Source organism: Carica papaya, chromosome 3 (genome assembly GCF_054855325.1).
Source record: "Carica papaya isolate Zhongbai chromosome 3, ASM5485532v1, whole genome shotgun sequence".
In the NCBI taxonomy this organism is placed as follows: domain Eukaryota; kingdom Viridiplantae; phylum Streptophyta; class Magnoliopsida; order Brassicales; family Caricaceae; genus Carica; species Carica papaya.
The window spans coordinates 6,298,716-6,316,374 of record NC_142311.1 but is presented as its reverse complement, the minus strand read 5'-3'; the positions used below and the strand labels follow the sequence as shown (position 1 = coordinate 6,316,374).

Sequence of the window (17,659 nt, the reverse complement as noted above, 5' to 3'; positions counted from 1 at the left end):
CATAATTTTAATTTACATATGTTGACAAGTTAATTAATCTAAATAAACAAGAAAATAATAAGAAATAAAACACAAATTAGTATATATATATATATATATATATATGTAGAATCTAGTTCAAAATTTCAAGCATTATCTTTGTACTTTGTTAAAACGAACATCTAACAAAGGTACTTTTATGATAATTGTATATTAATAAGTTTTGCAAGTACACTTAATAATGATCAAATGCTTAATTCATTAATAATCTTTCTCTTTATTATATTAATATTTTTGTTAATGATGATTCAAACCCTATTTAGCTACCTATTTTATAAAATTTATTATTAAATTCTTTAATTTTTTTTTTTCAAAAATTCGTGTTGTCGTTTTGTGATAATTAAGTAATTAAAGTGCATACATACTTTATTTACCCGTGTCAAGATCAAAACTTGGATCATCTCTCTTTTAATTTTTTTAAAGCAACTAAAAAAGTCTCATATTCTAATTATGCACGCATATGTGGAAATCAAAATCAATTAATTAGTCTCTTTTATTAATTTTATAATCTTGAAATGCAATATATATATATATATGTATGTATGTATATATAATATTGTAACAAGTCAGTCCACTTTAATTTGGATGATGTGCCAAATTTATTCTCTAAAACTAAGTGGCACAGTCCTCTCTTGTGGAGCCAAGTGTTCCTCTCTTCTATCTTGATTAAAAATATCTTTTGGTTGGTGAAGATGTTGGAAGCAACATAAGGTTAATATAATGGCATGGGTTAAATTCTTTAAACAATATATATTTATATTAAAGAGTAAAAATTTAAATAAATACAATTCGTTGATCTAGATATTTGTATTTTTAGATTTCACTTATAGATAAAGAATCAGAGTTAGAAAGAAAATTTCAACGATCTTCTGATTTAAAATGACAGTAATCTCGATAGTTATCTAGATAAATTTTTATACCGATTGAGATTTTTATAACGAAATTAAATTTTTAATAAAATATTTAAAAAATTATATATATATATTTATAGTGATAGAGATTGTAGAAAAAAATATATATATTATATTCTATCTGATAAGAAAATTATATGTTAAGTAACTTGTATAATAAATAAATAATGAAAATTTTACTAAATTATCATGTACATAATAAAAATTTATTAAGTATTAAATTTAAATAATTAATAGAGAAAGCATATATATATATATATATTTTAATTAAATTATACAAATATGCGGAATGAGATATTTGAAACTAATATCTCAAATTTGGTACCATAAACTGAACGAATTCTATTAAAATTTTAAAAGTTTAAGTAATTCTAAGGGAGAAAAATGATAAATAAAAAATATTAAATTTGAATGTATTTGATAAATAATAAAGAAAAAATAATAATAAATGTGAATATATGAGTTGAGGAAGAAATATATATATATATATATATGGAAAATTGTTTCACTTTTTATTTATTAGAATTGGATACATATTGAAGGTGTTGATGATTATAAGCTTAACCTAGATTCATATAGGGGAAAAAAAAAAACAACCCAAATTGTTTACCCCTTAGGGCATCATCATCAAAAGGAAGCTCCTCTTTCAAGGACCATTCTCACTTAATAAACTACAAAACTCAGGCTTAAACATATAAATAATTTTATGTTAATAATTAAAATTAACAAAAGGGAGTGACCAGATTGTGGAAAGTGGGTTTTGGTGCACCACCAAAATTGACATGAACATCATCCAAGTTCCACAGTCCATCCCAGAGTAAATCATCATTGTTCACCTCACAAACACTGCCATTCACCACCGTAGTAGGATTCAAGTAATTAAACCCTTGTTCTTGCTGATCGACTGGTGTTGTATGGGAATAAAAACTAGTTGTCATTTGAGGAAAATATGGCACTTTTTGCTCATTTTCATCGAGTAGTGGTACCATTTTTTTCATCTCGACTTGATTATCTTGTAAACAGTGTTGCTGTTGATGTTGCAGTTGTTGTTGGTGGTGATGAAATTGTTGACGTTTCAGCATACGTTTATTGACTTTACTTGAGTTGTCAGGAGATCCTTTGGTCTTTTTTTTGAAATGGGTTCTCCAGTAATTCTTGATCTCGTTATCTGTTCTTCCTGGCAAACTTCGAGCTATTGTAGACCATCTGATCAATTTCGTCAGAATTTAGATCTCACTAATCAATGAAACTATTTACTATAACTACTTAAAAATAGTTTGAGATATGTATGTATGTATGTATGATAATTAATTAATTTACCTGTTCCCCCACCTAGCATGAAGCTCCAATATGATGTTCTCTTCGTGAGGTGTAATCTGGCCTCTCTTAAGGTCTGGCCTCAAGTAATTAACCCACCTAAGTCTACAGCTTTTCCCATTCCTTTTCAATCCTGTACTTACACGAACAAAAGAAACTATGAACAAATTTATTATAAGCATTCAACAGAAAAAAGAAACGTGTACATACATACATACATATATGTATATGCTAATTAGTTAGTCAGTCTTGATTTATATTAAATGATACAATCTGTGGATAGGTATCAAGGAATTAAAAAAGTACCCAAGAAAGAAAACGTACTTCCCAAATCAAGTTTTTCTTTTTTAAAAAAAAAAAAACACTTAAATCAAGCAATAGTATATATATATATATATAAGGTATAGATATAGATATAGTAAAAGAATAGAAAATTAATTACCAGCTAATCTAGCAACAGAGTTCCATCTGCCTTCACCATGCAACCTGACATAATCAATGAGCAAGCGATCTTCTTCAGCAGTCCAAGGACCCTTTCTCCAACCCTCTTCTATCACACCCCAACCCATCACTCCCCAAGACATCTCTTATAACCTTAATTCCCAATAGCCTTTGCTCCAAATCTTGTGGGACTTTGGCCTTAAATCTCCCTTACTTCCCTTTATTTATATCTCAACTCAACTCAACTCAACTCAACTCAACTCAACCCCTCTTTTTATAACACTTTTTTTTTGTAATATATATATATATATATATATATCAATTAAAGGTCACTTTCAAATATATCGTCCATATTGTACTTGTACTGTGCTAGCTACGGGTGATCTCTATGACACCATCATCTTTTTTTTTTCTTAAATGACCATTTTACCACTACTCCTAGACTACAACTGCAGTTCATATAATCTAAACTATTATTTCTTTTTATATGGAAATGTTAGTGGAACGTAGAATTTGAGTTTGCATTGTGTTGTATCACTTCAATTATATATTTAATTTATAAATAATAGTTATAATTTAAATTATACATTTTTTTTATTATAAGTATAGATTAACTGCGACTAATTTATAATATTCGATTCAGTTGAGTTACAATTTAATCCATTAGTTTTTAATTAAGTTATATCGATTAATTTGGATGTGTCTCGGTGAGTTATTAGGAATCTTATAATTGATTAATACCCGTTCTACTCTTTCTCTTTATTAAAAAAATTAAATGTCGTAAGCATAATCGAATTATAAAATATTATTATGAACTTTGATTATATATATATATAATTGAAGACGAACAGGAAGAAAGATGAGAAAAGAGTGTTAAGAAATGGGGTGACATGTCGTAATGAGAGAAGATCAAACCCAATAGAGAATATATTTGTTGAGATTAAAAGGGAGACAGAGAGTAATGAGAGGACTCGTGGGCTTAAGCCACGTATACCGCATAGGGAGGGCTTAGAGCGTCGGGACACTACGAATTTTGTTTAAGTTAAATTAAACCAATTAATTAAGTGGGATGGTGGATTTTTCTTTACTTGAAAACTACAAGGCAGCCAATGGGTTTATACTGAATTTCTGGACAACCAATGGGAATTAAACAACTGTTATTTGCTTACTTGTTCGAGCAGATTTATGAGTTCATTAAAATCTGTATTAAATATGTATTGGATTCCATATTGAGGATCAAGCTCTACTTAAATTATTTCGCTTTAATTTCTAGGTGATTTTTGTACGTCACCCGCGGGACACCTACTCCTCTCTCTCTCTCTTTCATTTTTTTTTAATGCACTTTTAGGTGCATGCATGTTTCATCTCCCGGTGATATGGAATACCCAAAATATGTTATGTTGATTTTTTTATTAAAAAAAAAAAAATTTAATTGAGTAACAATATAAGTTTAATGTTATAATTTGTTAATCAACGTAGACAATAAAATTAAAAATTGAAAAAAAAAAAAAAAAAAAAAAGCAAGAACAAAGATAATAGTAATTTCGATTATCTCCCTTTTACACAATTATCTTACTAAATTTAAACAAAAAAATTTGGCTAACTAATGTAATTTTTAGATATGTATATTTATATCAATTATGTTATTAAAATATTGGTTCGTAACTTTTTATTTAATTTGTAATACTTATTATGATTACACAATCTGATAATATGATTATATAAAGTTTCATCTTTCTAAAAAGTGTCAAAGAAATTAATACAAGGGTTTTTCTGATCTTGCATTACTAATAAAATGCATCTGAGTTTTAATTCACTAATTATTTGATGTTTTGAAATCTTAAGCTTAAGAGATTTGAACCATTTCTTAACTCTTTTTTTTTGTTTCCCGATAAGTAGAACCCTATGCAAATTATATCTTTTTTTACTTTTAAAATTTTTGTAGAATACTCTTTTCATTTTATAAGAAAAAAAAAAAAAGGTAACATGGACTACCCATAATAAAGTGACATCACTATAAAATTGATCTCATGGCCTTAAACTTTAGGACGACCCATCATAATAAGATTAATCCTAACCGTGGATTGTTCCCCCTAATCAGTGAGTGCTTCTCTTGATTACTATTTCTACTCTATTTTTATATAAAATATTAATTGACATAACATAAATTGAATAAAAAGTTAACTAACTGATTGAAAAAAACTCTATATGCATCAAGTGATGTTTTAAGATGAACTAATAAATAACTTAAATTTTATCAATTAAAGTAGCATGGATTAGAAAAGAAGATAGTAGAGTATAACCAAAGTACTTCGTAACTTTTTTTTATTATATTTTTAATTACTTTTGTTTAGAGATCTTGTGTTTATTGAATTCATAAATTAATTTATCTATTAGTATTGTCTAATGATTATAATGATTTTGAATAAGTGGGGAATAGATTAACTAATAACCTTTATCAAGACAATAATCACAAAAGAAAAAGAATCTAGTAATTATTAACTATGAAACATTAAAGACAAAAAAAAAGTTGTGTTCTTTTCAAAATTAAACTTTTATATTTTTTGTCACGCAGTTGTCTATCTTCGTTTATCATGTTATTTATTAAATCATATATAAGTATATAATTTTTAACACAAATCATATATATATATATAATATGTTATATTTAAAAAAGTAAAATAATTCTTATATAAAATCAAATCAATTCCCGTGACTTTGCCTCTTCATATTGTAATAATAAATAACAAAATATATTTTATGTAGCACGGGAAAATGTGAACCTCCATACATCACCCCACCATCTACCTTTGATTAGTTTATTAAAGTCGATTAGATACTAATAATCCGTGTTTTGTACGGATTTTTCATATTTTAGGAAAAGTAATTAGAAAATTTTAAATTAATTAACTTGTTTTATTAACAGCTAAGCTTTACCCTTTTAATAATATATGTATATACACACACATACATATATAATTGTATAAGCAATTGTGTTGGAAGTCTCATGGTTTAGGTGTCTTTTCGTTGCAGATTAGGTTCATAAAGCTCCATGGATGCTGTGGGGTTACGAGGAAAAGCATAAACACTAATCTTTATTAATTGATTAATTAATTAATTAATTAATTAATTAGACTAATTAAAAATAATTATCTCTTTAAATATTAAAAGGTAGCGTTATGTGTCATCCTTAATAGGAGGTTTCTAGAAACCTTTGCGTTATTATCGCATATTAGAATTTTAATTTTAATCATAAACTATGTCCGGTTAAATTAATATAACAAATAATTTTTTCTCGAACAAAACATAAATGAGTCATTAGAATTTCGTACAAGACTACAATTTTAAGAAGAACATATATTATGTATTGAAATTTATGGTATGTATATATTTTGAATTACACTCTCTATAGAGAATATATATATATACGTATACATACGTATATATGTATAGATAGTAAGTTATAGTAATTGGTTGTTTAAATTAAATTAGAGTATAGTTTCGGATGAGTCACACGATCACTAGCTAGGTAAAGAGCCAATGGTTGGTGATAATATAAATTTATGTGGGTGAAATTAATTAGTGAGATTTAATGACTAAACTTAGAATGATTCCCAAGATCTTAATTATATACGATTACATAAATATAAATTAATTAATAATTAATGGTGAAAAATTATGTGATTAGTCGCTTGAAAGCAATTGATTTAGACTGTGGGGTATCCATGCAAGTCGCATGCCCTTCCAAACTTCAGGCTTATAGCAATTAGGACACCACTCTAATTAATTAAGACTAAATACCATTTTTATCTCTTTATATATTATGATAATTAATTAATTAGAGTTGTTCTAAGAATTTAAGCTGTCGAATATACTGATTATTATATAATTTATTTATATAAATAACATTAGGTGAACATTTTTATACGGGTACTTTTTGTTGGGCTTGTATAGTAATAACTATAATGCCTAAATAATTAGTTCTTTTAATTTTTTATTATTTTTATTTAATTAAATATATATTTACATATAATTAATTAATTTTAATCCTAAGATATGTATATATATATATATATTATCATGGATGGGAGATAGGAGAATCACTTGGTATATTGGATTTAATTAAATAAGAATCTATGGCAAATGTCTTGCATTTTATGGTGATTTGAAATCGTTCACTTCCAAATAAATAATAATTAATATATAAAGCACTTGTAAAAAAGAGAGGCATGTGGCTAAAACTCTCTTGTAAAAATTTGCTTTTAAGATAAGTATTCTTTTTAGTTATACAAAATATTAGTATATGTAAATTTCTTAAAATATTTTTGAAGTATTCTTTTATAATATATACACCATAGAAATTTGTTATTAACCAACTTTATTCAAATATTATTAATAATGAAAGATCACTCAATCTTAAAATGTAATAATTAAATGTTCCCTATTTGTTGGACTTATATTAAAATTTTGGGCTCTTCAATATTTTATCATTGAGTTAAATCCTCTACTCGTATATATTATCTCAGTAAACAAGTCAATTAATTAAACTATTGAGTACTTATTTCAAGATAAAATACGAACTTAATATGTTATTATCGTATTTTGTAACGGTCCCGGAAATTTAAATGAAATATATGTATTAAAAATCTCAAATGCGGAAGCGTAATAAAAATTTTGATTAACATCCCTTACACAATAATCAAAACGTACTCAAAACATGAAGGAACAAACTAACTAAAAGAGATATTTAAAATTAAAACTATAAATATAACTATAAAGTCTTTAGGCGTCCCCTTCGCCGTCTTCCTGCGAAATAAGCTCAAGAACAACGTCTTCCTGATCTAAAATGGTTAGATAAGGGATGAGCTACACCAGCCCAGTAAAGACATCATACTATCTCACCGTCACGGAAGTAAAGGTGGGTAGAAAACAAAAATGACAAATGGAACATAATTTATAACGAACTCGTTTATTAACATAAAAACCTTTTGTAACAGCCCCGGAAAAATTTAATATTGGAAAGGCATATATATAGATAAATAATATGAATTTGCGAAAGCGTATTAAACATTGCAATTAACATCCCTTACGCAATACCAAAACGTGTTCAACAAATGAGGGAATAAACTAATTAAAATAAATGTTCGAAAGTAAGAACTACAATTATAACTATGAGATCTTTAGGCGTCCCCTTCGCCGTCTTCCTGCGGAACGGGCTCGGGAACCACGTCTTCCTGATCTGAAATGGTTAAGTAAGGAGTGAGCTACACTAGCCCAGTAAAGACATCACTCTACCTCACTGCCACAGGAGTAAGGGTGGGTAGAAAACAAAAACGACCAATGGAGCATAATTTGTAATAAACCCATTTGTTCATAAAAACGTTTACTTTCCATTTACCTGGGTGAGATCCATAAAACAATACACAAGCAACACATTATCATCATCACGTTATCACATAGACTTTATAATACAACATTTATCACGCGTTTGCATTTCAATCTTTAAACAGTATAATTCCTCTTTACCAGCCTACTAGTATCCATGGGGATCCATAGAGGTCCCGCTACCCGTGAACCCTTAACATTTATAACATAATTCCAGGGCCGTCCCCATACCCCGTTTGGTATGGGCGCCAAAACCATGAACCTCAATACCCCATCCGGTATGGGCGCCAAAACACATAAGATCTCCATACCCCGTCCGGTATGAGAGACCACATTTCCGGTAGGGTTCCTTACGGATCCGGTCCGTCCACCATCTCCCAGGATACCTAGTCAGGCTGTCCACATTATCTGTTTGCCAATTCACATAACCTTTTATCCCTTTTTCTTTAGTCACCATCATCAAGTCACACACAAACATGCAAACCAGTAGTTCATGTCAACAAAACAACACACAACATCGGTTTCTCAGTCATTCAGTCCATAATCAATAAAACAGTTATACATGCACACGAAACTATGAAATAAAAATATCAGACATCATACTGCATTTAAAACTGTAAAATAGAACAAACAATAACTGACCGACAAATACACTAGACTCGGGCTCCATTAGCAACCTTAAACAATTTCACACAGCTATTGATTCATGAAATACCATTTTATCATTTATTGCACTCTAATACTGTGATAGGAAATAGGGTGAGGAATCCTTACTTGTTTTCGGGATCCGAAATAGGCTTTTCCGAGCGCCTGCGAGTTATCCCTAATTTTCCTGAATTTTTTTTCTCAAAAACTGAAACATGCTACCGGTACCTGCACGTGTCCCAAAAATCTCAGAATCAGACCTAGGGCCCCTTTCGGCCAATATCGCAATTCCGGCACGGCGGCTCCGCCGTGTTCCGGCGACGGCGTCGCTGCTTGCGGCGACGATTCACCTCGGGTTGGCCGTTTTCGGTCGAATTCAGCCACACTTACATCGGTCCCTGCAATAAAACAACCCTAGGGCCCTCGGGGGGCCAAAAAATTACGAAAAATCGAAGCTTACCGGCGGCGGTGCTCTCGGATGCGGCGGCTCTCCGGCGTGGTTCGTGTTTTGGTGATTTGGCTCCGATCAACCTGTAGAGAAAAGAATGGTGATCACGGTGATATAAAAATTGTATCAAACGGAGGCTGGGAAGGGCCTCATCGGAGGCAAAAACCGAGGAGGGGCGCGACGGCGCCGCTAGGTTTCGGTCGTGTTTTTCGGCCGTTTGGCTGGGAGTTTGACTCCGATTTGGCCACAAGGGAACTCAGCATTGAAAAACGAGCCGGGGGTATGAAATTTACCTCGATCGGCAGTCGGAAAACTCATCGGTGCGGCGGTGGGTGGCGGCGGCGGGCTCCTCCAGTGTCTAGTTCGTCTTCTCCGGCGAGGGCTGGTGGCTAGGGTTTTTGTGGTCAGGTGTGGGGGGTTTATTTATACCATTTGCCTTTTAATCACAGCCGTCCATCTTGATTTAATTTGGACCGTTCGATCACGATTTAATTTGGATTAAATCTGGGCCGTCCATCGCGATTAAATCTGGGTCGTCCGTACTTGATTGAATCTGCGCCGTCCGTGCGCGCGGGGACGCATCTGGGCCGTCCGATCGCGCGCACGCGGTTCGCCCACGTGGCCCGTTCCCGGGTCGGCGTGGCCTTGCCACGCGGCAGGTCCCGGTTGGCCAAGACTTCTGACTTGGCTGCTGACGTGGCTGCTAACGTGGTGCTGACGGGGCACAATTTTTCTAAATTGCGTTTTGACCATCGGTTTCTGAATTTCTTTTCAAAAATACCTCCAGAATCCAAATTTTCACCCTTTTTTTCCAAAATTAATTTCAATTAAATTCAAATAATATTTTTACCCAATTTTATCATTATTAATATTTTTATATTCACAAAGATTAATTTAAATTAAATTAAATAAATAATAATAATAAAATAGAAAAAATTATTTTGGGTGTTACACCTTTACTGTCCACTTATCTCGGTGAGATCTATGAAAACAACATATGAAAACAATAACCTTATAATATCATGAAACCATATACATTTTATAACATAACATATATCATACCTTTACATTTCAATCATCAGAAAATACATTTCCTATTTTACCAGCCTACTAGTATCCCTGGGGATCCAAAGGCGGTCCCCGCTACACGTGAATCATTAACATTTACAACATGATTCCAGGGTCGTCCCCATACCCCGTCCGGTATGGGCGCCAAAACCATGGTGTCCGGTATGAGGGTGAAACGGGTCGTCCCCATACCCCGTCCGGTATGGGCGCCAAAACACATAAGGTCTCCATACCCCGTCCGGTATGAGAGACCACGTTCCCGGTAGGGTTCCCTACGGACCCGGTCCGTCCACCATCTCTCAGGATATCTAGTCAGGCTGTCCACATTTTCCACTTATCAATTCCCATAATATTTTTACCTTTTTCCTTAATCTCAATCATCTAATCATACACAACATGTAAACCAGTAATTGACACCAAATAAGATAATACAGTACCGGGTTCACCATAATACAAACCATAATAAAAGAAACCATAGTTCATGCATACGAGACCACACTTGCGGCGGCGATTCGCCTCGGGTTGGCCGTTTTCGGCCGAATTCGGCCACACTTGCATCGGTCCCTGCGATAAAACAACCTCAGGGCCCTCGGTGGGACAAAAAAATTACGAAAAACTGAAACTTACTGGCGGCGATGCTCTCGGGTGCGGCGGCTCCTCCGACGTGAGTCGCGTTTTGATGTTTTGCTCCGATCAACCTGTAGAGAAAAGAACGGTGATCATAGTGGTATAAAATTTGCATCGAACGGAGTTTGAGAAGGGCCTCATTGGAGGCAAAAACAGAGGGGGGACGCAGCGGCGCCGCTGGACTTTGGCTAGGTTTTCCGACCGTTTGGCCGATGGTTTGGCTCCGGTTTGGCCATAGGCAGACTCAGCATCGAAAAACGAGCCAGGAGGAGAAAATTTACCTCGATCGGTGGTCGAAAACTTCCTCGGCGCGGCGGCGGGTGGCGTCGACCGGCTCATCCGGCGTCTGGTTCTTCTTCTCCGGCGAGGCACTGGCGGCTAGGGTTTTGTGGTCAGGTGTGGGTGGGGTTATTTATACTCTTTGCCTTTTAATCTCAACCGTCCATCAAGATTAAATCTGAACTGTCCGATCGCGATTTAATTGAGATTAAATCTGGACCGTCCATCGCGAGGCAATCTGGGTCGTCCGTACGCGTAAATCTGGGCCGTCCGTGCGCATGTTTGATCTGGGTTGTCCGTGCACGCGGGAACGGATCTGGACCGTCCGATCGCACGCACGCAGATCACCCACGTGGCCCGTCCCCTGGTCAGCGTTTCCTTGCCATGCGGCGTGTCCTGGTTTGCCGGAGCTGCTGACCGGGCCGTTGAGGTGGGTGCTAACGTGGCACAACTTTTCTAAATTGCGTTTTGACCCCCGGTTTCTGATTTTCTTTTCAAAAACACCCCCAGAATCCAAATTTTCACCCATTTTTTCTCAAAATCAATTTCAATTAAATCCAAATAATATTTTTACCCAATTTTATCATTATTATTATTTTTATTAAATTAAATTAAATCAAATTAAATTAATTAAAAATCAAAAAAAATCAAATAAATAAAAATAAAAATAGTAAGATAAAAATTAAATTACTTGGGTGTTATATATTTTGTATCACTCTCTTTATTGTATAAAATCCATCTTACTATCATCCTAATCCAGTAGACAATTTAACTTTTATTTAAAAATATATATATATGTAAAGGCTAGATAAAAAATTAATCAGTCAATTCATCTCAAAATTCTCTCAAGCTCTCGAGTTCAAATGTATTATATGTAAAACTTTATTCAATTAAGCATAAAAACTTTTTATATGAAAATAATTATAAATCATTATTAAATTCAAGTTATTTAACCATAAGAAAACTAGTTGAGTATTATCATCTCAATATTTGAAGTCATAAACATAGAAAAGTTTTTTCAATAATTAGTCACCAAAGTCTCTTCTTTCTACCAAAAATAAATTTTACCTACTCCTTTTATTGAAGACGGTGATACCAGCTATGATCTTAGGATGTGAAAACGGAAGATTGAGCATGGTCTGTTCAAGAGGAAGCAAAAGGAAATCTTCATCATAAGTTACTATGTTAACTGTTGAAGTTTATTCACGATTACTTAATGACTGTTTTCTCGTTATTGCGAACCGATAGAAGTAAGATTTTTGTATATGTGTATGAAATACAAAACAAAAAATTAACCTTAGTGTATCTTCTACATAATTATGATCATATACATTCCAACTTTTTGGAGACTTACTGATCAAAAAATAATTTTGATTTCTATAATTCTTTATATGTCTTCAAATATAAATAAGATGGTCCGCATAAACATTAAGTTTGTCTTGATTTAGTTTGGTTGGGGATTTTGGGTTGTGATTGTGGCCGTATTAATTTCTTTAACCTAATTAATTAGCATAAACGTGTTTTACATTATGATTTTTAGATTTTAAACGTTATTTGTGCCTAACAAAATCTTGTAAATGCAAGTACATATCCCAAGGATAGATCTTTGCAATTGCAATTGCAATTGAATTTCAAAACGAAAATTATGACAACTAGTTTTAATTATATAATTAATTACCTTCCAACATTAACACGATATTAATATATGTTTAAAGACTTTGACCGGCCTACCCCTATCACTAGGCTTTTTGGGAATTTAGACTATATATATATATATAGTTAAATATTGGTGAAGTTTATATAGAAAACCATAATTTTTACTATTATAAAATACACATTTTTTATTAAAATAAAAAAATAAAAACTAACCCTTTAAATAATTTTAAGTGAAACTAAAATAATATATTTTAAATTTTACCTAAATTAGTAAAATTTTAATTTTAATTGTGTAATTGTGAAGTAATCCTTAAGACCCTAAATTTGTGAATATGAGATTAACAATAATATTTATATATATATATATATATCATATGTACCACTATGCATAGTTAGTATAGGTTATAGATGTGTGGTAAAAAAATTTAATGCATTGTTTAAGATGAGTGGAAGTCATCATAAGCCGAAATACCTTCAAACCACTTTCTGAGTTTTACCATTTTTCACCTTCCACAAGAAAGCTTGATTGGTAAATTTAGGGTTAAAATTTTAATCAATTGTGGGTTTATGCATTTCAAAATAAGTCTTAGTTGTTTTGTGAAAATTAGCTACTTGTGATTTTACTAACATGTTTGTATTTTAAAAATAACTCATTTTCTATATTGGTAAAATATTAAGATATTAGTTGGTTAAATAATTGATTTTTTTTTTTTATAAAACATTGTAAGTTTAAGTTGTATTTATATTTTTATATATTTTTGTTAGAAGATTTTGTTATTAGTTATTGCGAAAATAAATTACCATTTTTTTTTTATAAATTTTAATTTTATGTTTGATAAAAAAATAATTATTGAGTTTTAATCAATCGTGTAAATTTATATAGGAGTTTATTGTGCATAAAAGGTTATCAAATTTAATTAGATTTGTTTAAGTAATTTAGTACGGTTATAAATATTTTAAATTTTAATGCATCAAATTAAAGTGTGAATTTTATTTTATATAACGTAATTTTTAATTTTGTGATGGATAAAATTTAAAATAACAAAAATTTAAGGTTACAAATAAACGGTCATGATTCTTAAATTCTACGTTTATATATTTTTTTTATCACATTATTACTACACAAGAGAGTATAAAAAGTTTAAAAGATCAAGGTATTAACTTAAAAAATTTATGGTAGAATATATAAATTTCTTTTGTTATAAATTTAAAAATATTTCCGTTTACTTATTTATTCTCTTTGTTTCATTATGGATATATTTTAGATCCACATTTATTTTTTAAAAAAATTCCTGCATTAATAATAACGAAGAAGATCACAAATTAGAGCAAACTAGTCATAAAAATAATAAAACATCAAATATTGCGTCATTAGCTCAAAAAAATAATAATAATCACATCATACACTTTAATAATAGTGTGTATATATATGTATATATAATGATGAGCCAAACTTGTCCATCAATCTTATCCCATTCCCATAATCACTTGGGCTGTTGGGCACTACGCCGACTAAATCAGAAGTTATCTGCTTTTTTTTTTCTCACTTAGCCAACTCATGATATGATAATCACTCTAAATATTTCAATAAACAAACAAGAAAAAACTAAAGACACAATAATAGTTTATTGTTCTTTTTATCGTCCTAAATCTATCAAATTACAAGTCCCAATTCAATTAACAACAAGTGCTTTTCTTCACTTTGACCACCCCCCACAAACCCTTTCTACCCTGACTTTTTGACCCACGACTCTCTCTCTCTCTCTCTCTCTCTCTATCTCTCTCTCTCTCTGTGTATATATATATCTAAAGAGATTATATGTAATTGGTCAACACTATAATCAAACTCTACTACCTTAATTTGTCTATTTCTCATTTAATTTTTATGTATTGCCCTCGTGTGTTTCGATTTGGGTAGGCAAATATTCCCATCATCCTCCTTTTCTGTTTAATGCTTGTTTGCTGTATAACCCAAAAGCGACAGGAAATAATCTATCCTCTTCAATTTCCATATTGCTCTTCTTTTTAATTTCTAAATCAATCATGCAACGAACATACATATATATATATATATGTGCATACATAAGCTCATACAATACTATACATTGTATACATACGAACGTACACGTTAATGTATACATACGAACGTGTACATATCTAAAATGAAGTTTTTATCTCTAATCGTACGTGACGAGCCTAGCTCGTGTCTGCCGTGCATGCACATTAAACACCAATTAATCCTTCCATGTAATTGGTTAGTGATGTTTAAAAACTAGCATGCATGCATGCATGCATACACATAAATATATAGATATATAACATATATATAAGTATATACATACATATAGTGAACAAAAACTGTTGAAGGGTAGGAAATTTTTTTTTTTGGGTTGGTATTAAGAGAAAAGGTGAACGTGAAGATGAAGTAAGATCAAAGTAGACCTACCGCAGTACTAAATAAATTATTCGGGAGTTTCTCATCATTTCTTCGAAGTGGAAGAACACCTTGTCAAACATTGTTATTATTATTGTTGACGTCAACTTCTTCATTTACTACTGTTTTTTGCTGATGTAATGTAATTAATTTCCTAATCTAATGTATTATGTAAAGTAAAATCAGAATTTCACACATTAATTTCTCATTCTTTAAAATAATTATATATATACAAGTAATTAAAATTGAAAATTAATAAATATTAGTTTTTTTTTTTAATTTTTAAAATAATTTTAAATTTAATACGATAATATATATATATAATGATTATTTATTTAGTTGATTGTTTTAATTTTCTAAATACGAAAATAAAATTTAATTCTTAGTTTATTACAAATTATGCACTGTATAATATACTGAAGGACTATAATATGTGACGATTTATGTAGTATGCATATAAAACTAACTATCATATAACTGTTTATATAATAGTATAAAATATGGTTAAATGTGTGTGTATATATAAACTGTAGCCTAATAAAAACAAAAGTTAGATAATAGAGCATATAAAAATAAAATATAATTCAATCGAATTTCATGAAATCTAATAATTTATTCTAATCATGAGAATTCTTTCAAAAGAATTATTAGCAAACAAATTCCACGTTCTTGTTAACCTGTTCTAGACTAAAAGTATTTTTATTGCACAAATAAAATTGTGAATTGAGTAATTTACAGTAGTTAGTAAAAAAAAACAACTACTTGGTAATGCAAAAGTTTAACGATAAAATGGACTCAATAGATCCGAGCTAATTATTCAAATTAGAACAAACTGATAGGATTCTCTTTTACCCCTCCCTCTCCCCTATGTCACCACCATACGGGAGGGCATGGGGGCATAAAAAAGAAAGAAAGGGATGAGGTTTCTCTCACTTTTGGCTTGGCATAGCGAGCTCTCAATAGAAGGCCCACATGACGAGTTATTAGCTTAATGGTAGAGTACGCCCCTGATAATTGCATAATTCTACCTATGAGGGCCCTCAACCATATAGATAGTTCAATGTGTTCATCAGCGTATGACCTTAAAATGTGAATCATCCAAAGCACATTAGCATGATGTACTTCTTACGTAATACTTGAAATTAATTTGTAAAATTCAAAATTTATGTATAAAATTTAATTTTTAATTTTATATATTATTATTTAATGTAAAATTAGGAAAAAAAATAGGTAGATAAGAAAATTGAAAATAATTTTGGGAGAAATGAGTGAAAATTAGGGTTTTGAATGTATATTTGTAAGAAAAATCGAAAACTGGGAATCAAAACATAATTTAAAAAATTGTACAACGTAGGACGCCCAGTCAGCAGTCCCGACAAACCGAAGCGTGCCACATGGCAAGACACATTGACGCAGTGCCACGTGAGAGGGCATGATGGCGACTCGCGTGCCCGTGATTGGATGGTCCAGATTTGTTCTCGTGCGCGTGAACAGTCCGGATCCGTTTCCCCATCAGACGCGACCGGACGGTCGCGATTAAACGTGATAAACGGTCTAAATTCACTTCTTATTTAAACGCGATTTGATGGTTCATATCAAAAGGAGACAGACATAAATACCCCTCTTCACACCAAACCCTAACCCTACCCGCTAGACCCCCCGCAAAAGAAAAAAAGATAGTCACCGGGAAGGGAGCTGACCGCTGCCACACCGGAGCCACTTCTGACCGCCAAAAGAGGTAAGAAAAATTTCATTCACTTAAAATTCAATTTTAGACACCCCCATGGGCAAATTGGAGTAAAAGAACTGGCGGATGAGCTGGAAACCGTAGGTAAAGCCAAGTGGTGCCGTCGCAAAAAAAAATAAAAATCGTCTCTTATGAGAGCCTTTCCGATTCCCGTTTCGTATAATTTTTTCACAATTGTAATCATCATTCTATTTTTTACAAGTTGACCGAAGCAAAACACCCAACTGGAAAGGTGAGCTGGTGGAGCTGCAGCATCAAAAAATTCTGCCACTGGTAAGCTTCAATTTTTCGACCTTTTTCAGCTAACCGATGCCCTTTAACATATTTTCTTGTATGAATGGGTATAAAACCGGCCAAAATCCACTGTTGTGATCACCGTTTCATTCTCAACAGGTTGACTGGAGTAAAACACTCAACCGCAATGTGAGCCAGAGGAGCCGCTGCACCGAGATCCCTGTCGCTGGTGAGTTTCAGTTTTCTACGTTTTTTGGGCCAACCGAGGGCCCTAAGTGTGTTTTCTCACAGGAACTGATGCAAATTTGGCTAAATTCGGTCGAAAACAGCTAACCCGAGGTAAATCGCCGCTGTAAGTGGGGGCACCGTCGCCGGAGCACGGCGAAGCCGCCGTGCTAGATTTTTGAAATTAGTTGAGTAGGCCCTGG

At 32.0% G+C, this 17,659-nt stretch overlaps 1 protein-coding gene across 1 annotated transcript; it reads right to left on the bottom strand.

Moving 5' to 3' along the window:
* Positions 1 to 1,441: 1,441 nt before the first annotated feature.
* Positions 1,442 to 2,965, bottom strand: MYB305 (myb domain protein 305). The gene is made up of 3 exons (XM_022041308.2): positions 2,710 to 2,965; positions 2,271 to 2,400; positions 1,442 to 2,156 (listed from the first exon to the last, which is right to left on the bottom strand). The coding sequence occupies exons 1-3, from the start codon at positions 2,849 to 2,851 to the stop codon at positions 1,673 to 1,675; spliced, it is 756 nt and encodes a 251-aa protein (XP_021897000.2). The 5' UTR covers positions 2,852 to 2,965; the 3' UTR covers positions 1,442 to 1,672.
* Positions 2,966 to 17,659: the final 14,694 nt, after the last annotated feature.